The 18,897-nt window shown below is 37.1% G+C and overlaps 1 protein-coding gene across 1 annotated transcript in view; it reads left to right on the top strand.

Moving 5' to 3' along the window:
* Window positions 1-11,127, top strand: part of CYTIP (cytohesin 1 interacting protein) — a 29,768-nt gene extending 18,641 nt beyond the window's left edge. The window contains exons 7-8 of the mRNA XM_023217412.2: window positions 7,217-7,283; window positions 9,686-11,127. Coding sequence (XP_023073180.2) covers window positions 7,217-7,283; window positions 9,686-10,152 — 534 coding nt within the window. The 3' untranslated portion in view covers window positions 10,153-11,127. The remainder of the gene's footprint in view (window positions 1-7,216; window positions 7,284-9,685) is intronic.
* Window positions 11,128-18,897: the final 7,770 nt, after the last annotated feature.

The following is an 18,897-nucleotide window of genomic DNA, read 5'->3' as shown; positions in this document are numbered from 1 at the left end:
AAAGTACTAACTTGCACAAATCATTATTTCCTTCCTTTAAGCAATTTCTATTCTTTGCATGTTTTTGTCTTAAGTTTTAATGTACATACTTACCAATATATGAATTTTTCAGTATCTCCATCCTCTTCCAGAACATCATGAGCACCATACAATGTTTAAAATGCCCATTTAAGACCCTATATTCCTTATTATACTTACTTTAGAGAATTTGTATCAATTTTTTAAAGTACAAAATGCAGATTTTTGTTCTATAGCTGGTAGTGAAGAAATACATCAACTTGTACCTTTTGATATGTTTGCTGTTGTTTGTTGCATTCTACTCCTTACCTCTAGATTTACTTTCTATCTTGCTATAGTACTTCTTTCTGTGGGGGTAAGTAGATTTTTGTTGAAAAATGTTTTTATTTCACTGCTACTATTGGAAGAGAGTTTTGATAGGTAACTGAATTATTCTAAGTAGGTGTTTAAGTCCCTTAGCACTTTGAATATATTACTCCTTTAATATTTTTGTTGATGAGAGAGCTCCTAATTATTTTTGGCAGGTAATCTATATTTTCTGCTAAAGGTTTTAATGTCCTTAATTCATCCAGAATAAATTTGTATATATTATGAGGTATGGGGAAAATTCCAATTTAATTTTTTTCCATATGAATAACCAGTTCTTCCAGTAGCATTTATTTTGTAGTCCCCCTTTCCCCTTCAACTGACTTGCAGTAAAACCTCTATTTTTAAGCAAGTTCCACATATGCATGGATTTGCTGATAGGCTTTCTAATATGATCCATAGGTCAATTTGTTTATCCCAAACTGTTTATAATAAATCTTGATATCACATTGGGCACAGTTATTCTTTGTCCTTTGATCATCTATATAAATTATAAAAGCAGATTATATGTAAATAAATGTTGGTGTTTTGACTGATATCAAATTTTATTTATCTATTTTTGGAGACAGCGTCTCGCTCTACTGCCCTCGCTGGAGTGCAGCAACGTGATCATAACTTACTATAGTCTCAAACTCTGGCTCAAGCAATTCTATCTCAGTCTCCTGAATTGCTGGGATTACAGGCCTGAGCCACCATTCCTGGCTCTGATCACACTATATATATATGAAATAATTATATATATATGAAATAATTATATATAATATAGTTATATATTATATATTAATTTGAGGAAACAACATCATATGGTATTAAGTTTTTTAATTGATAGATGATCTTACCATTTTTTGTTGTTTTCTTGAAAGTCTTTCAATAAGGTTATAATTTTATGGACATAGGTCTTATACATCTTCTGTTAGACTTTCTGTTAGACTTAGTCCTCTGTACCTTATGTTTTTTGTTCTTATTATCGCTTCTTTAGAAAAACTAGTTTTGATTGATGTTAATAGACATGTGAAATCAATTTTTCTATGCTGTTACTATATTCAAACACTTTGCTAAATTATAGAATAGTAATATCTATTTTAATAATTCTAATGAATTATCTGTAGATTATTTTGGACTTACTGTAGAGATAATAACTATCTGTTATGAATGAGTTTTGGTTCTTTTTCTTACCTTAATTCACAGCTTAGGAGCTACCATAGAACAATGAATAGAAACCATAGTTGAAACTAGCCGGGCGAGGTGGCGGGCGCCTGTAGTCCCAGCTACTCCGGAGGCTGAGGCAGGAGAATGGCGTAAACCCGGGAGGCGGAGCTTGCAGTGAGCTGAGATCTGGCCACTGCACTCCAGCTCGGGTGACAGAGCAAGACTCCGTCTCAAAAAAAAAAAAAAAAAAAAAAAAAAGAAAGAAACCATAGTTGTAGGTATCCTTGTTTTATTCTTGATTTTAAAGAAAATTCTTCCTAATTTCTTTCTATTAGGAATGAGCTATCTTTCAGAGTAAGGAGACTCCCTGCTATACGAAGTTTGTTGGTAGTGTTTATAATGCTTGTGCATTAAATTTTATTAAATACCTTTTTCTGCATCTGTTAAGCTGGTCTTCTCATTTATTCATTTGAAAAAATTCAGTCAATATGTGAATGAAATTCAAATATATTCTAGTATAAAGCTACCATTTCATTTCTAGGATAAACCCAACCTGGCTTACCCTTGAAATTTATAATTTGTAAATGTAATTACAGGTTTGATTTTCTAATATTTTATTTAGGATTTTGAAAGATAGTTTCATTTTTCAGGTAGACTGGCCTGTAATTTTCTTTTCTTAGATTATCTTTTTAAGTTTTGGTATCAAGTTTACTAGACTCTTTGCATGACCTGTTTTCCTCTTCTTCTTTTCTGGCAGAATTTTAATAATACCATCTGAATCATCTTGGTTTAGGATTCTTTTTTGATGGAAATACTGTTAATGTATTGTTTCAATTTCTTTATTAGTTGAGAGACTACTCAGGACTTCTGTTTTTTTTTTTTAAAGCCAGTTTTAGTGACTTATACTTTTGCTAACAAAGTTTTTAAATTTGTTAACTGAGTTGATGGTAAAATATTATTCTGATGTTTTAAATTTTTGTCAAAAATTGAGTGTGCCCCATTTTTTTCTTGCATCTTGTACCACTTTTTATGCTTCTTTTTTTTTCCTGATAATTTTCTCTACAGAATTTTCTATTTTTGGATCTTCTAGAAAACCAATATTTGTGGCCATCTTTAATCCTTTTTCTGGTTACTTTAAGATATTCTTTTGTCCTTATTGATCTATGGTTTTACTACTATGTAATTAATTCTGGATTCATTTATAAATTTATACTATGTAGAACTTACAGTGCTCTTTCTGTTCAAAGACTTTCTTTAGCTTTGGAAAGCTATCAACTCAATCTTTTTGGAAAAGACCTTCTATACCACTCCTGTATTATCTTCTGGAATTCATATTAGACATAGTTTCTTGATTTATCTTTCATGCTTCCTAATGACTATTTCATAGGTCTTTATTTATATTTTTGTGTTATATTATTTCTGAATTCTTTAGTAACATCTCCAGAAATGTTCTTGCTAGCTGTTCTGTGTAGAATGTGTTCTTTCTATTGAGTTATAAAAATTACTTTGTTATTATCTCGTAGTTCTTTTTCATGTCTATCTATTCTTGTTTTTTTCATTTCAAATTTCTTGTTCTTATAAACATTGATCTTGTCTCTCAGAGGATTATAAATATTCTTATTTTAAAGTCTTTTTTGGACACTTTTCTTTTTTTTTCTGAGACAGAGTTTTGCCCTTGTCACCCAGGCTAGAGTGCAGTGGCATGATCTCGGCTCACTGCAACCTCCGCCTCCCGGGTTCAAGGGATTCTCCTGCCTTAGCCTCTGGAGTAACTGGAATTATAGCCGCCCACCACACCCGGCTAATTTTTTGTATTTTTAGTAGAGACGGGATTTTTGTCATGTTGGGCAGGCTGGTTGTGAACTCCTGCCCTCAGGTGATCTGCTCGCCTAGGCCTCCCAAAGTGCTGGGATTACAGGCGTGAGCCACCACACCAGGCCTTGAACACTTTTCTATTTTCATTTTATTTAGAGAATCCATGTACAAATTATCAATTTTAAAATCTTTTTTATCATTAAACATCTGTGAGTATTTGGGGATTTAGATTGCCTACTTTCCTTGCATGGCATATAGCCTCCGCCTTCAGCACAAAGTGATAATTGGATGCTTGCCCCCACTCAGCATTTCAAGGCTACCAATCCAGAGCCAGGTCTGGGGGCTTATGTGCCTTCCCTGGAGACTCAGTGAGCTGTTTGGCTCAAGCCATGAGGCTGTGCTTAGGTACTCCTGCCTTTCTTCATACAAGCTCTACATGAGCCATAGCCAGCAGCATCAGCTTTTCTCAGCCTCCTTTCCCAGTGATGGAGTTTCAGCCAATGTTTTTTTCTTAAGCAGAAAACCTGGCTCAGACCTGTGTTTCAGATACATGCATTTAAACCATATATTGCCAAAAAATTTCTTTCTGCTTGTCTGTGTCCAGAAGACTTTAAGTTTCATTCTGCTTTCTATCTTGCATGTCTGTCCTGTTTCTAATCTTGAAATTATGAGATTCCTTTTATCTCTTGAGCCAGAAATGTCTTGGTCTGACCCATAGCCAAGGTCAGGCTGGTTTCCCCTCCACACAATGACATTTACTTTGTGCGTCCTGTGTAAGTGAGCATTCTGTCCCTCAAAGACTCTTCTTGGGGCCAGGGACTCTTCTTTAGAAACAGTGGTCCTTTCTGATCCACATTTTCAGGGATTCCCTTTCTTCTGACCTATGATTCAAATGTTTAACATGAAAACAGCACATCCAATGGGCTAGCTGGGTGAGCTAGTTTGTAATCTACTTCTGCTATTTACTGGGTGTGTAGTGCCTGGGAAATATTTTGTTACACTGAATATTCATTTTTGAATCTTACTTTTTAGGGAAGTTATGAAAATTAAATATCATGTTATCAGTGAAAACACAACTGAAGTACTGAAGTGCCATGGAAATGTTCAGCTGTATTTCAATCCTGTAGATTGAAAGCATTGGAAACTTCTTTGGAACCAATGTGTGACAGCTGACAGTTGTTTTAGGAAGCCATTTTTTTCATGTATTCATTCAACCGTTATTTACTGAGCAGCTGCTATGTAGCTGGCACTGAACTGGGCACAGTGAGGTGATGCTGCCCAGCAGGATTAGATCTTACTTGTGCTTTAATTCTCATCTAATGAGAGCTCAGATATGTCCAAATATACAATTGTGATGTCAGTAACACAGGCAGAAACAGACCCAAAGAAAAACAGGGAAGCTTGTTTACAGTTGAAAAACCCTTAGTCACTCTGACACATCTGCTCTTTACACTGGTATTTTCTTGGTTTAAGTGACGACAAACTGAAATGACTGGGCCAAATCAACAAATCAGATATTGCAACACCAGTATTTTTCCAAAAATTGACTATATGGCCAGCGCTGACTTTGTATTTTTAGATAGTAAGTGCAGAAATGTAACTTCCTCTTCTTTCTGTCTCTAGTTTTTCTTGACCTATCCCTATGTTCCTCCACTGAACTCTAGTCTCTTGTAGGAAATAAATCTCTTTAAGAAAGATGAAAGGGGTTGGTATGTATGCCAGGTACTTGTTGCCTTATAGTCCCTACGTCCCTAATTTGACCTTTGTATAACCACAGATTTGCATAGTTAAAAGCTGGGAATAAGGCAGCATAGCAGTCCTTTTTTTTTTGGAGGCAGGGTCTCACCCTATTGCCCATGCTGGAGTGCAGTGGCATAATCACAACTCACTGCAGCCTCAACCTCCCAGGCTTAAGTGATCCTTCTACATTAGCCTCTTTTTAAAAAAATTAATTAATTAATTAATTAATTATTTTTGAGATGGAGTTTTGCTCTTGTTGCCCAGGGTGGAGTATAATTGCACCATCTCAGTTCACTACAACCTCTGCCTCCTGGGTTCAAACGATTATCCTGCCTCAACCTCCTGAGTACCTGAGACTACAGGTGCCTGCCACCACACTCGTCTTATTGTTGTATTTTAAGTAGAGACGGAGTATCGCCATTTTGACCAGTCTGGTTTCGAACTCCGGACCGCGGGCGATCCACCCACCTCAGCCTCCCAAAGTGATGGGATTACAGGTGTGAGCCACCGTGCCCAGCCTCCTCAGCCTCTTAAGAGCTGGTATGCACTACCATACCCAGCTAATTTAAAAAAGAATTTTGTAGAGATAAGATCTCACTATGTTGCCCAGATTTGTTTCAAACTCCTGGTCTCAAGCAGTCCTCCCACTTCAACCTCCTAAAGTGCTGAGATTACAGATGTAAGCCACTGCCCTCAGTCCTCAAAGCAGTATTATAGCTATTCTAGACTATATTATGGTACAGAAAGAACAAGAAGTTGACTGAGTCAAGCATTTGATTGATTTATTGCTCGATTTTATATTGGCAACCGTAAGGGTTGCTGTTATATGTTACTAGTATTAAGGTTTAGAAAATTCTGCCAAGTTATTGTTCAATCTTTGAAGACTGAGGAGTAAGCCATGTTCCCCTCAAGCATTTAATGATGTTCTTGCAATTTTATTATTTTCTTTCCCTTAATCCTTCTCTAAATATACATTTTTTTCCTCTTCCTTTTTAGCCTTCATCTACTCTTTGCAGATTGCTTTGTGGGAAGGACTGCTTGTTTCAACTAGGCTGTCTTTCCTTTGGCATAAGAGTCCACAGGCAAACCTGAGCTGTGCCCACTTGCTGGGCTCGCTATAGGGACCTGAACTGGCAAAGGAAGGGGAAGAGGAGAGGATAAAGAATGGGAGAGAGTGAGCCTATAGCTGTGTTTTTTTCAGATGCCTTCTGCCTGGTTTGTTTTAGATTGCCATTGCCTCAGTCCCTTCTGTGGGATAGACCAGGACTTGTGTGCTGTCTTGACCCATGTGGCAGCTACTTAATTCCCACTGTGGGCCTCAGCTCTCGTGTGCTGGGGCAGCCAAGAAGGGAAGCAGTTAAGAAGTTAGGGTGCTTAGCAGTGTTCTAAGTTTAGCCCACTAAGGAAGCATTTCAGACAGTTCTGTTCTCTTTTTTGGTGTGGAAAATAAATAGCTGTCCAAGCCAGGTGCGGTGGCTCACACCTGTAATCCCAGCACTTTGGGAGGCCGAGGTGGGCGGATCACGAGGTCAGGAGTTCGAGATCAGCCTGGCCAGCATGGTGAAACCCCGTGTCTACTAAAATTACAAAAATTTGGCTGGGCATGATGGGGCGCAACTGTAATCCCAGCTACTTGGGAGGCTGAGGCAGAAGAATCGCTTGAACCTGGGAGGCGGAGGTCTTCAGGCTTGTATATTGATGATGATATTTGTAGGGTGTTAACTAAGTTCTAGTCACTGTTCTAAAAATTGTACATCTATTCACTCATCGAATCCTCATAACATTTCCAGGGTTTGGGCTCTATTACTGTCTTCATCCTACAGATGTGGGAATCCTAGAGTATAAATGCTTGCCTAAACAGCAAGTACATTTTCACAGACCCAAATAATCTTTTTAAAATAACTTTTTAAATAAAAATATATTTTATTGTTTTTTTTTCAAAGAAAGCTTGTTGGCCCAATATCCTCCTTTTATACAGCAAAAATATTTTAAATGGATAAGATGGATTGGTAGTACTAGGAAGAAAGGTAAAAAATTTTAATGACAAATCTCAACACCTAGAATTAAATTGCTAGCTTCACTGGGGTTTCCTAATAATAAAAACTTTTTTTTTTTTTTAATCTCACAGCAAACCTTGAAACAAAAATGGGTGGAGTACAGATCTCTGCAGTTACAGGAACATCGTCTGCTTCATGGTAAATGCAATTTCCTGTTCAGAAACCACACTAACTTTACTTCTTTCAGTATTTCTGCCTCTAAGTTGTTTTAAGATTATCATCATTATAAGAAAAATTTGTCTAGTGCTGGTCAAAGAAACGGGTCTGTGTTTCTTTGGCATGAGCTTTGGAGTGGCTGTATTTGGAGGAGGGTCAAGGCAAGTCAGATCCACTACTCTACACACACACACACACAACGCAGATGGGCATGTGCACATGCACACAGATGCACACACTCGAAAACAGGCACCTGGAGATTTTAGAAGATCATTGGGGAAGATTGCCTGACTTTCCTTCTACTTCAGTGAATGAATTACGTTTCTGAAAACAATCGTGGCTCGGGGCTGTGTAGTTTCTAGAAGCTATTAAAGCTGAAATGTTTGCACACTTTTTGGGTAGAGCTCCTATCTTTTGTTTAAATTGCATAAGTTGCGTTTATACAGAGAATTTCTTTCTCATGGCCCCCAAGACCAAGGCAGAAATGCGTAAGATTATTACAATAGTAAATGCATAGCTCTTGCCATTGAGTGCATTTTTAAGGGAAGGGTTGAGTTTAAAATGTGTTAATTTGCTATTTGCTGTGCGACAGATGTAACCAAAGGAATGAACTTTTGTGTGCAAATAATTCACTGAAACCACTATGTGGGTGCGAAATATAGGTTATCTCTTCTTTAAATAGCACCAGCTTAAGTCTCTAACCTAGAATATCCATTAAAAGTGATAATCAATTTGTTTACCAAAAAGATAACAATTTAATCCTTAACTAGTCACTAATTTATGGCTTAGATTTCTGATATAAAGTTCTGTGTTTTTTAATTGAAGTGTTTGAAACTTATGAACAAGTTACTTCTCTTTTTTATATTTTCATTTAATATTTTTTAAAAATTCATAATAGCTTTTTTGGGTAGTGAAGTTTGTTAGAGAGGCAGAAGTATTTAATACAAAAACTTCCTTATGGCCTTGTAAATTCAGCCACCTCGTTGCTTTCTTTAGATGTGAGGGCTTTTTAGCCTCATTTCCACTTCTGGAGCATCCTGAATGGCCCGGTGAATATAAATTCTTGCTGTTCTATAGGAACGGCCTTGTATTATAGACAACATCGTTAGGTCAGGGTCCTCATAAAGTCATTGTTGTATACATTTTTTTGAGCAATTGAGGGAGTTCTGCTTTTTCTAGATGCATAGTAAACATCCAGGGCATGTGATTCTATAAGGCAATTGCTCTCAAATCAAAAGAAATTCATCACTTATTGCAAGATGAAATGAAGTAGGTTGTATTAGCAAAAAGGAAAGCATTATGACCAGTCACTGTGGGGCTGCTTGTACTCAACCTTGCAAATCATCTGAAAAAATAGTTTCTTTTTATATTATCAACCAAGGACAAAAGAGAGCAGCAGTAAAGATAATCAGTACAAAATAAAACCATTTTGGAGTGTGCAGTATTCTATTTTTTTTTTTTTTCTGAAGCAGAGTCACTTACTGATTATGTTTTTCCAAGGCTGGTATTACAAGTTCTCTCTCTTTCTCTCTCTCTCTATCTCTCACGAGATACCAACAAACTCAGTTAGTGTGGAAGCAGGGAGGGTCGTATGGACAGGGTATTGGTATGTGATTAACATTCTAGTTTGAAGAGCCAGATGTACGTTGTGAAGGATCAATGAAAAAAATTTAGCCAAGCAGATAAAATTCAATTTCTTCAAATAAATTATTACTTACTTGAGGACAAGGATGCTTTCTGGGTACAGTATCATTCCAGAGAATTTAAGTATTCCAAAATGAAACTTGGAATATTGAGGTTGGAAGATACATTTGATTTCACAAATCCTTTCTCTAAGAAACACTTATGAATTATCTGTTCCATAATTTTTTCTATATACCTCAAATGATTTTATAATAATTTTAGAATTATTTTCAGAAGACAGTACCTAAGAATCAGAGAAACTAAATGGAGAAAATCATGATAGCATTTCCCAAGTGTATTCTATGGAACCCCATTTCTGTGAGAATTATAATAAAAGGTTTCAGGTTTATTTAAATTTAAGAAATGATCATTTTGGAGATTCAGATGTCACAATGGTAGACTGTCAGTTGGGTTGAACTATTCTCATATGAAACATCTTGTTTAAATTTATTCTAATATTATAATTTTTGTGACCATGGAACCTTGGTCTATGAACAATAGTTCATGAAACCCTACTATACGGTTTATCAAATGGCCTCATAAACAGTTACTTATTCGTGCACGCCAAAGCTCAGTGAAAAGTATTTTTCACCCTTACTCCTTCTTGTGTCATTCAAAGAGAAGTTTTGATGTAGCGTATTTATTTGTAGGGAATGATGTGCAGGTCCATTTCACAGTAGATTTTGTTCTCTGTGCTCTAGGTGATGCAGCTAACTGCCCCAGTTTGGAAAACATGGACTTGGATGAATTGTCTTTCTTTGGACCCCTGCCTGGGCCAGGCCCAGCCCTTGTGGACCGGAATCGATTATCCAGTGAGAGCAGCTGTAAGAGCTGGCTGAGCTCCATGACTATGGACAGTGAAGATGGCTACCAGACGTGTGTGTCTGAGGACTCCAGCAGGGGTGCCTTCAGTCGGCAGACGAGCACAGATGATGAGTGCTTTATCCCTAAGGAGGGGGATGATTTTCTGAGGAGGTCATCTTCAAGGAGGAACCGGAGCATCAGTAACACCAGCAGCGGATCCATGTCTCCCTTGTGGGAGGGCAACTTCTCAAGCATGTTTGGGACCCTGCCCCGGAAGAGCAGAAAGGGAAGTGTCCGAAAGCAACTCCTGAAATTTATCCCTGGCCTTCATCGTGCTGTGGAAGAGGAAGAAAGTCGCTTTTGACGGATTGTGGTGTCCTTTCAAATTGGCTTATTTCACAAATATCTCTAGACTCACCCACATCCCAGCCTGGTGGGAAAGTGCAGAAAAATTGCAAAACTGACGTCCCATTTCACAGCAATAGTGACCTTTATTTAAATTGTTGGTGTCATAGTTTTTGCTTCTTACATCATTTTTCAACCTGAACAGCTCAATTTCTAAGCAGACGGGGAAACTAAATAATAAGTTAATTAATATAACAAACATGAAAGTGCCTGCTCATTCCAGTACTGTCTTTGAAAGCAAAACTAATATTTATTTTCTAGATTATCCCTGTGAATAATTGATAACTTTTGGAGTCAAGTATGAATAAACGTTTGGCAGAATATAAAAATCTGGACTATCTTCTATAGGATAATTGGTGAGTTGTAAAATCTTAGGTTTGCTTATGCCCAGTGGCTTCTGGGGAGGCTTAATAATAGGCAGTTTTGAATGTGTTCAAACCTGTAATGGCTTGTAAACAAAGATGACCATCAACCCTTTCTCACATCTATAGTGACAATAAAGTGGGAAGTATAAGATTTAATAGGAGGGGTTAAGATTCATGAGAACCATGGAAAGATGTGGTCTGAGATGGGTGCTGCGAAGATCATAATAAAGTCTTTTTTATAGTCAGTCTAAACAAAATGGATAGGGATGTCATGTTTTTTGCCCGATTCAACTTTTGTTCTGCCTGAACATGAATGGCAAATCTAGAACTCTTCGAATCCTACAGCTTTGCAATTTTTTTTTCTACAAATGTCTAACATCCAAAACGTGAGAGTTGGGAAAAGGACTTTGCTCCTGTAGATTTTTTCATATTACTTCTCTATATCATATATTCTAAATAGCTATCACCTCAGCAGTCTTTTGCCTATTGGTTATGTTAGTATCACATTACTTCTAGCCTTTCAATTACTCCATGTTTTATTTAATATCCATTAAAGTCTATGAATTCTCTGTTCTGGTGGCACAGCTGTTCATTACCTATATTCTAGAGTAGACAATCTGGACTATGTAATAAATAGTCTGCTGATTTTAAGTTCTCTCTCTCTTTCTCTCTCTCTCTCTCTGTGTGTGTGTGTGTGTGTGTGTATGTGTGCGTGTGTGTGTGTTTGGGAGAAACAGAAACACTTCACTTTAAGTAGAACTGCTAAATTTGAGTAAACTTCTGATTAAGAAATGAGTTATTTTGAGAAAAAAGAAGTTAGGGTAAGGAAGCATGTAGGATAACAAAGAAATGATAAAGTATAAAAAGATTTCTAGGCCGGGCGCGGCGGCTAACGCCTGTAATCCCAGCACTTTGGGAGGCTGAGACAGGTGAATCACGAGGTCAGGAGATCGAGTTCATCCTGGCTAACACGGTGAAACCCCGTCTCTACTAAAAACACAAAAATGTTAGCAGGGCGTAGCGGCGGGCGCCTGTAGTCCCAGCTACTCAGGAGGCTGAGGCAGGAGAATGGCGTGAACCCGGGAGGCGGAGCTTGCAGTGAGCCGAGATGGCGCCACCGCACTCCAGCCTGGGCGACAGAGAGAGACTCCGTCTCAAAAAAAAAAAAAAAAAAGATTTCTAGTGGGACTTGCCTTCTATTAACTCTTTGAACTGAGAAACATCCAGTGGGCTGTGCATGCAGGTCACTCATATGAAAGGCAGAGTGTCACACCTTTTACAGAAACAATAGCAATCCTGTCTACCATTTACTGAATGCCTAGTTGGCTGAAGACACTTTATGTGTGATCCTCACAATTACTATATAGTAGGTGTTAGGCATACAGATAAGTCAGGAATTTGGAAATGTTCTCAGGGTCACAAGGCTAGTTGGTGGCAGGGCTTAAATGGGAAGTCAGTTCTTCCTTGCTCTAGTCTATTCTAGATATCATTTATTCTTTTGATTCTGTTTAGTGATCATCACAGTACTTTTTATTCCACTCAACAGGAATACTTAAAATGTACAATTATAGATACTGCATAGATAAGTGTATTTCTTTGGGTAAATAGGAAAACAAACAAACATTTCTCTGTTCCTCATACAAAACTTTCAGATATAGGTTCTTTAATAACTACATGATGAGCAATGCGTTTATTTTCAACAAGAGCTTGCAAACCAGTTATGATTCAACAAGAGCTTGCAAACCAGTTATGATTCAACTGGTATTGCTCATTTCTCATCGTAGTCTAGAATCATCCTGTTGAAGGTCTACTTATACGAATTCAGCATTTCTGTTATCCTGTTTCACAAAGTCCAGGGGAAGGAAACACCACATTTATTTAAGGAAAGACGACTTTGAAATCTTCTACAAGGTGAAAAAATGCTTTGAGAACTACATGGAATGACATTTGCTTTTCTTGTGACTTTAATACAGAAGTGTAACATTGCTGTATGACAGTAGACCTCAAACGCAAAAAAGGCAAGGAAGAGATGGAGCAAGCATCACTTTAGTTTGCGGTAAGAATTAGAGTCGAGGTATGTTCTGAGAATAAAGAAAAAAGTACTGGTTAACCAAAGTACAGGAAGGAAGGGTATGTCATGTTCTATATTTCACAAGCTGTAAGAAAATTAGCTTTTGTTTAGTGGAAATGTGGGTAAATTTCTCACAGTATAGCTTTCAGACAAATTTATGACCTCAACGGGGCTTTAGAAGAAACTTCTGGTGCATAGTGATTCACTCTGATATAATTTACTGGGAAAAAAATTTAAAAGTGTTTTTTTTTAACTTGAAAGTTCTCAAATATGTAATACTGGTGAATTCCATTAATTGATCACCTGTTATGAAAATGCATTTTTCGGGAAGGCCATTTGATAAACCAAATTTGAATCAAGTAGATTGGGAATTACTTTATCATGTGTCTGAAGAACACAACCATGACAACAGATTAGTAATATGTTTTTGGAAGTGAACTTTTATTTATGACTTTCTACCTTGTAATAATTTTATATCTTAAGTGCATGATACAGATAGCATTTAAAATCCCAGTTTGCACTTAAGAGATCAAACTTGGAAATAGTATGTGTGTATTAATCACCAAAGCACAGGCATTTTTGAATGTATCATACTAAAAATAGTAGGTAATACACAACTACATTGAGCCCTTCAGATCATAAAAGTATTGTTATTTTATATCCATTTCCTTACATACCTATGGGCTACAAAATCAAAATTTGATGCCTTTATGAAATAAAGAACGCCAGTTTTCAGTGTCAGGACTTTCTCTCTCTTTCTCTGTCTCTCTCCCTACATTTCTCTCTACCATAAAGAAATAATTGTTTTAAAAGCATATTTTTAAAAAATCCTGGGTGATTCTCGACATTTACTTCTTTGAGGACCTTAAAAGACACTACTTACTTAATTGAGACTTTGCACGATTAGCTTTTGTATTGCTATTTAACAAATTACTGCCAGGCATGGTGGCTCACACCTGTAATCCCAGCATTTTGGGAGGCCAAGGCGGGTGGATCACCTGAGGTCAGGAGTTTGAGACCAGCCTGACCAAGATGATGAAACCCCATCTCTACTAAAAATACAAAAATTAACTGGGCATAGTGGTGCATGCCTGTAATCCCAGCTACTCCAGAGGCTGAGGCAGGAGAATCGCTTGAAGCTGGGAGTCGGAGGTTGCAGCGGGCTGAGATCACACCATTGTCCTCCAGCCTGGGCAACAAGAGCAAAACTCCATCTCAAAAAAATAAATAATAAAAAAACCTCACAAACTTAGAAGCCTAAAATATACTTATTTTCTCAAAGTTTCTGTGGGCAAGGAGTCTGGGCACAGATTAGCTGGATCTGCTCAGGATTTCACAAAGCTGCAATTTAGGTGTTGCCCAGGGTTGAGGTGTTACCTGGAGGCTTGATTGGAGAAGGGTATGCCTTTAAGCTCCCCAGGTTGTTGTCAGAATCATTTCCTGGTGGCCATACAATTCATGGCAGCTTGCTTCTTCAAAGCTGGCAATCAAGAGGAAAAATGGAGAGGCTGCAAACAAGACAGAGTCTTAAATAATACAATGTAATCGCCTTTGCCATGCAATATAACCTCTTAAGTGACTTTCCATTACCTTGCCTTATGATGTAACATTAAGATGGGAATAGCATCCTATCAACCGTACCATGTTTTGTTTGTAAAAACATGTCACAGACCCACCCACACTCAAGAAGCAGGGATTACACAGTCATGAACATTAGGAGGTAAGGATCAGGGGACCACCCTAGTCTGTTTGTAACACCATTCAAGGAGTTCACAGACTTGATAACATATGGGTATTGAGCTGTCTCTAAATCTCCTTGAGTAAAAATTAGTGACTGTCATAATAATTTATACATAAAGGAATGGAAGCATTAGTGAATTTTGGAATGAAATAATCTGGTCAAGATTGTGTAACTAGCCAAAAAGTTGATAAAGAAAGTTTTTGGCCTCCTAACTTTGTCTTCTAGGTGCATGAAATGATAAAAGAAGATTTTAAAAGAATAAGAAAGAATGAACTAGTTACTTGCTTTCAATTTTTACTCAGGGAAAAGTAAACAGAACACTTATTATCAAAACTACAAAGCACAAAAGGAAATGATCAGCCATGAGCAAAAGTTAGGAGATATCACAAATTTTTTTTTTTTTTGAGACGGAGTCTGACTCTGTTGCCCAAGCTGGAGTGCAGTGGCTGGATCTCAGCTCACTGCAAGCTCCGCCTCCCGGGTTTAGGCCATTCTCCTGCCTCAGCCTCCCGAGTAGCTGGGACTACAGGTGCCTGCCACCTTGCCCGGCTAGATTTTTGTATTTTTTTAGTAGAGACGGGGTTTCACCATGTTAGCCAGGATGGTCGTGATGTCCTGACCTTGTGATCTGCCCATCTCGGCATCCCAAAGTGCTGGGATTACAGGCTTGAGCCACCACGCCCGGCCGAGATATCACAAAATTATCAGAACTTGAGGGGAAAAAAGAAGTTTGAAAGAATATAAAAAATGTATATCTTAGGAATAAAGGATAACTTCCTCAGCTCGATAAAGAACATCTACAAAAAGCCTGCAGGTAATACCATAATGGTGTGAAAAAGGGACCTTTTTCCTTTTTTTTTTTTTTTTTTTTGATGGAATATCGCTCTGTCGTCCAGGCTGGCATGCAGTTGTGCCATCTTGGCTCACTGCAAGCTCTGCCTCCCGGGTTCATGCCATTCTCCTGCCTCAGCCTCCCAAGTAGCTGGGACTACAGGTGCCCACCACCATGCCCGGTTAATTTTTTGTATCTTTAGTAGAGACGGGGTTTCTCTGTGTTAGCCAGGATGGTCTCAATCTCCTGACTTCGTGATCCACCTGCCTTGGCCTCCCAAAGTGCTAGGATTACAGGCGTGAGCCACCGCACCCGGCCGACACTTTCCTTCTAAGATAGTTACAAAGCAAGTATATTTTCTCTCACTTCTCCTTTCTATATTGTATGAAAATCTTAGCTAGTGCAATAAGGCAAGGAAAGGAAATAAAAGATACACAAGTTGGGAAGGAAGAAAAGAAACTGTCTTCATTTGACGGTGATATGTTGTCTATGTGAAAAGTCTCAAATAATCAACAGTGCAACAAAAAATCCTGGCACAACTAAGTGAGTATAGCAAGGTCATGGGATACAAGGTTAACATACAAAAGTCAATTGCTTTCCTACATATCAACAATGAACAACTGGAATTTGAAAGAGGAAAAACAACATGTTGACAGCATGCAAAAAATAAAATACTTAGATATAAATGTAACAAAATATTACAGGATCTCTATATGGTAAACTTAACCCTAAATAGAGAGTCAGTGGTCATGGATTGGAAGACTCCATAGTTTTACAACTCAGTTCTTCCCCACTTAATCTGTAGATTCAGTGTAATCTCAATCAAAATTCTAGCAAGCTATTTTTTAGACTCAACGAATTAATTCTAAAGTTTATATGGAAAGGCAAAAGACAATAATGGCCAAGAAAATACTGAAGAACAACAAAGTTGGAAGAATCACAATATCCTTTTAAAGATTTAATATAAAGTATTGTCATCATTACAGCATGGTATTGGCAAAAGAATAGACAGATAAGTCAGTGGAACAGAACAGAATGCCTAGAAATAGACACACACAAATATACTAAATTATCTTTGACACAGAAGTAAAGTCAATTAAATGTAGAAAAGATAGTGTTTTCAACAAATGGTTCTGTCAAATATGCAAGTTCTTATACATTTCACAAAAATTGACTCAAAATGGATCATAGACATAGGTATAAAACACAAAACTATAACACTTCTATAAGATAGCGTAGGAGAAATTCTAGATTTCCTTTGGCATGGTAATGAGTTTTTAGATATATCAAAAGGATGATTTATGAAAGAAAAAGTTGATACATCAGACGTCATAAAAATTAAAACTTCTGCTTTGTGAATGGCACTGTTCAGAGAATCAAAAGACAAGTCATAGGCTGTGAGAAAATGTGGATATACAAATTGTTAGGTCCATAAGATGCAATATTATTCAGCTACAAAGAAATAAGCTATCAAGTCATTAAAAGACACTATGAATCTTAAATGCATGTTGCTAAGTGAAAGAAACTAGTTTGAGGAGACTAATACTGTATGTTTCCATTTATATGACATAATGGAAGAAGCAATACTAAAGCAATAATAAAGATGTGAGTGGTTTTAAGGAGTTAGGGGTGGGAAGAGGGCATGGAGATGGTTGAATAGGAGGAAGACTGGTGAGTTTTATATAGTGATGAAACTCTTCTGTGTAATATTGTAATCTTGGATACATGACTCTATGCATTTGCCAAAACCCATAGCACTTTATAGCACGAAGAGTTATCCTTAAAGCTTGCAAATTTTCAAAAAGCCCACTTAGGAGGTTGGGGGATCCCAGCACAGGATGAAGAATGTGACAAAAACAATGTAACTCTATTAAAAATGTATAAAACAAGAGTGTGGGAAAAAAAAGATGCTGAGCTAAGTAGCTCTGGAAATGATTGGAGTTTATAAAATGAAAGGCAAAATAAAACATACAAAAATATTCTACTCTAACAGAAAAACTTGCTTTCCATGTGAATACAATTAATAACTCTGACAGTGCTATGTATGTACACTGCAATTGAAGAATTAATAAATTCTTCATGGCTGATAATGGGAGCCAGATTTCTTACTGTTGGATTCAAAGTTTATAGATACGTAAGGGAGAATGCTAGATTGACACATGTGGTAATGCGTTTAAGTTTTAGACATCCATATGCACTCAATATTAGCTTACTAAAAGTATGGATGACTACATACATAAATATTCATAGATATCTGTGTATGCATGAATTAGTTTATACACACTTATTTTCTTGCTCTGTCAGCTGAGAGGTCAAGGAAGTAATGACACTTTAGCAGCAATGAACACACATAGCACCAAGATCTTGGCTTCTAATACCATTCCCCAATAAAAGAAACCAGAGTTCCTTGGAGAAATGGCTTATTCTAGGTCTGAGGCAGGGAATACACAAGAAAGGCCTGCAGCATCTTGTAATTTCAGAAAGTAATAAAATATTTTTAAAACCTTATAAAGGTTGAGATATGTCAAAGGGAAATAGAAGCCAATCAGAAGGGCTCCTAATGGCCAAAGAGCAACAAATAAAACAGTATTAAATTATAACCCAAAACATAAAATAAGTATACGTTCATGTGTCCATACTGATATAAATAGGTGACTGAATAAATAATAAATGGAGTGAAGAGACAAACCTCCTGTATGGAAAAATTTCCCATTATTTAAGTAGATACTCCACCCTCAAGGAGGAGGAGCAGAACTCCTCATTCCTTAAGTGTGGGCCGAATATGATGACCTTTTTCCAAAGAGTATAGTATGGAAAAAGAGAAAAAGTAATTTTACAGTAAAGAAACCTGACAAACACTACTCCAGCAAGGTGATCAATATCAATGTCAATTGCTGTAGGTTTATGTGGCTAATATGTAACCTTGATATTATATAGTGAGAAGGACACTTTGTCACAGTGATCCTCTTGCCCAGAACCCATAACTTCAGTCTAATCATGAGAAAAACACCAAACAAATTCCAATTAAGAGATACTCTATAAAATATCAGCCAGTACTTTTCAAAACTATCAAGATTATTAAAAATGAGTAGAGTCAGCAAATCTGTCATAGCCAAGAAAAGCCTAAGGAGACATGATGACTAAATAGAATATGATATCCTGGATAACAACTTGGAACAGAAAAGGACACTAGGTTAAAAGGAATTCTGAATAAAGTTTAAACTTTAGTTAATAATGTGCCAATATTGGTTCATTACTTACAACAAATATACCATAATCACATTAGATGTGAGTAACAGGAAACTGGGTACAAAGTATTTTTGCACTCAGTGTCCCCTATTCACATCTAATATTGGGAACCCTGTGCTATCTTCACCATTTTCCCCTAAATATATAAGTGTTCTAAAAAATAAAGTATACTAAAAAATAAGCACATTTAAATTAACTAAAACAGTAAAACGAAGAAATAAATAACACAGTGGAATAATGAAGTATTTGAATTAATTGAGAAAATTTAAATGAATAGAAAGAAAATTTTATTTTAAAAACATTGGCAGACTTGGGCTGGGTGCAGTGGCTCACGCCTGTAATCCCAGCACTTTGGGAGGCCGCGGCGGGTGGATCACGAGGTCAGGAGATCAAGACCATCCTGGCTAACATGGTGAAACCCCGTCTCTATTAAAAATATAAAAAAT

Source organism: Piliocolobus tephrosceles, chromosome 11 (genome assembly GCF_002776525.5).
Source record: "Piliocolobus tephrosceles isolate RC106 chromosome 11, ASM277652v3, whole genome shotgun sequence".
Taxonomy (NCBI): domain Eukaryota; kingdom Metazoa; phylum Chordata; class Mammalia; order Primates; family Cercopithecidae; genus Piliocolobus; species Piliocolobus tephrosceles.
This window is presented reverse-complemented; position numbering and strand designations above follow the sequence as displayed.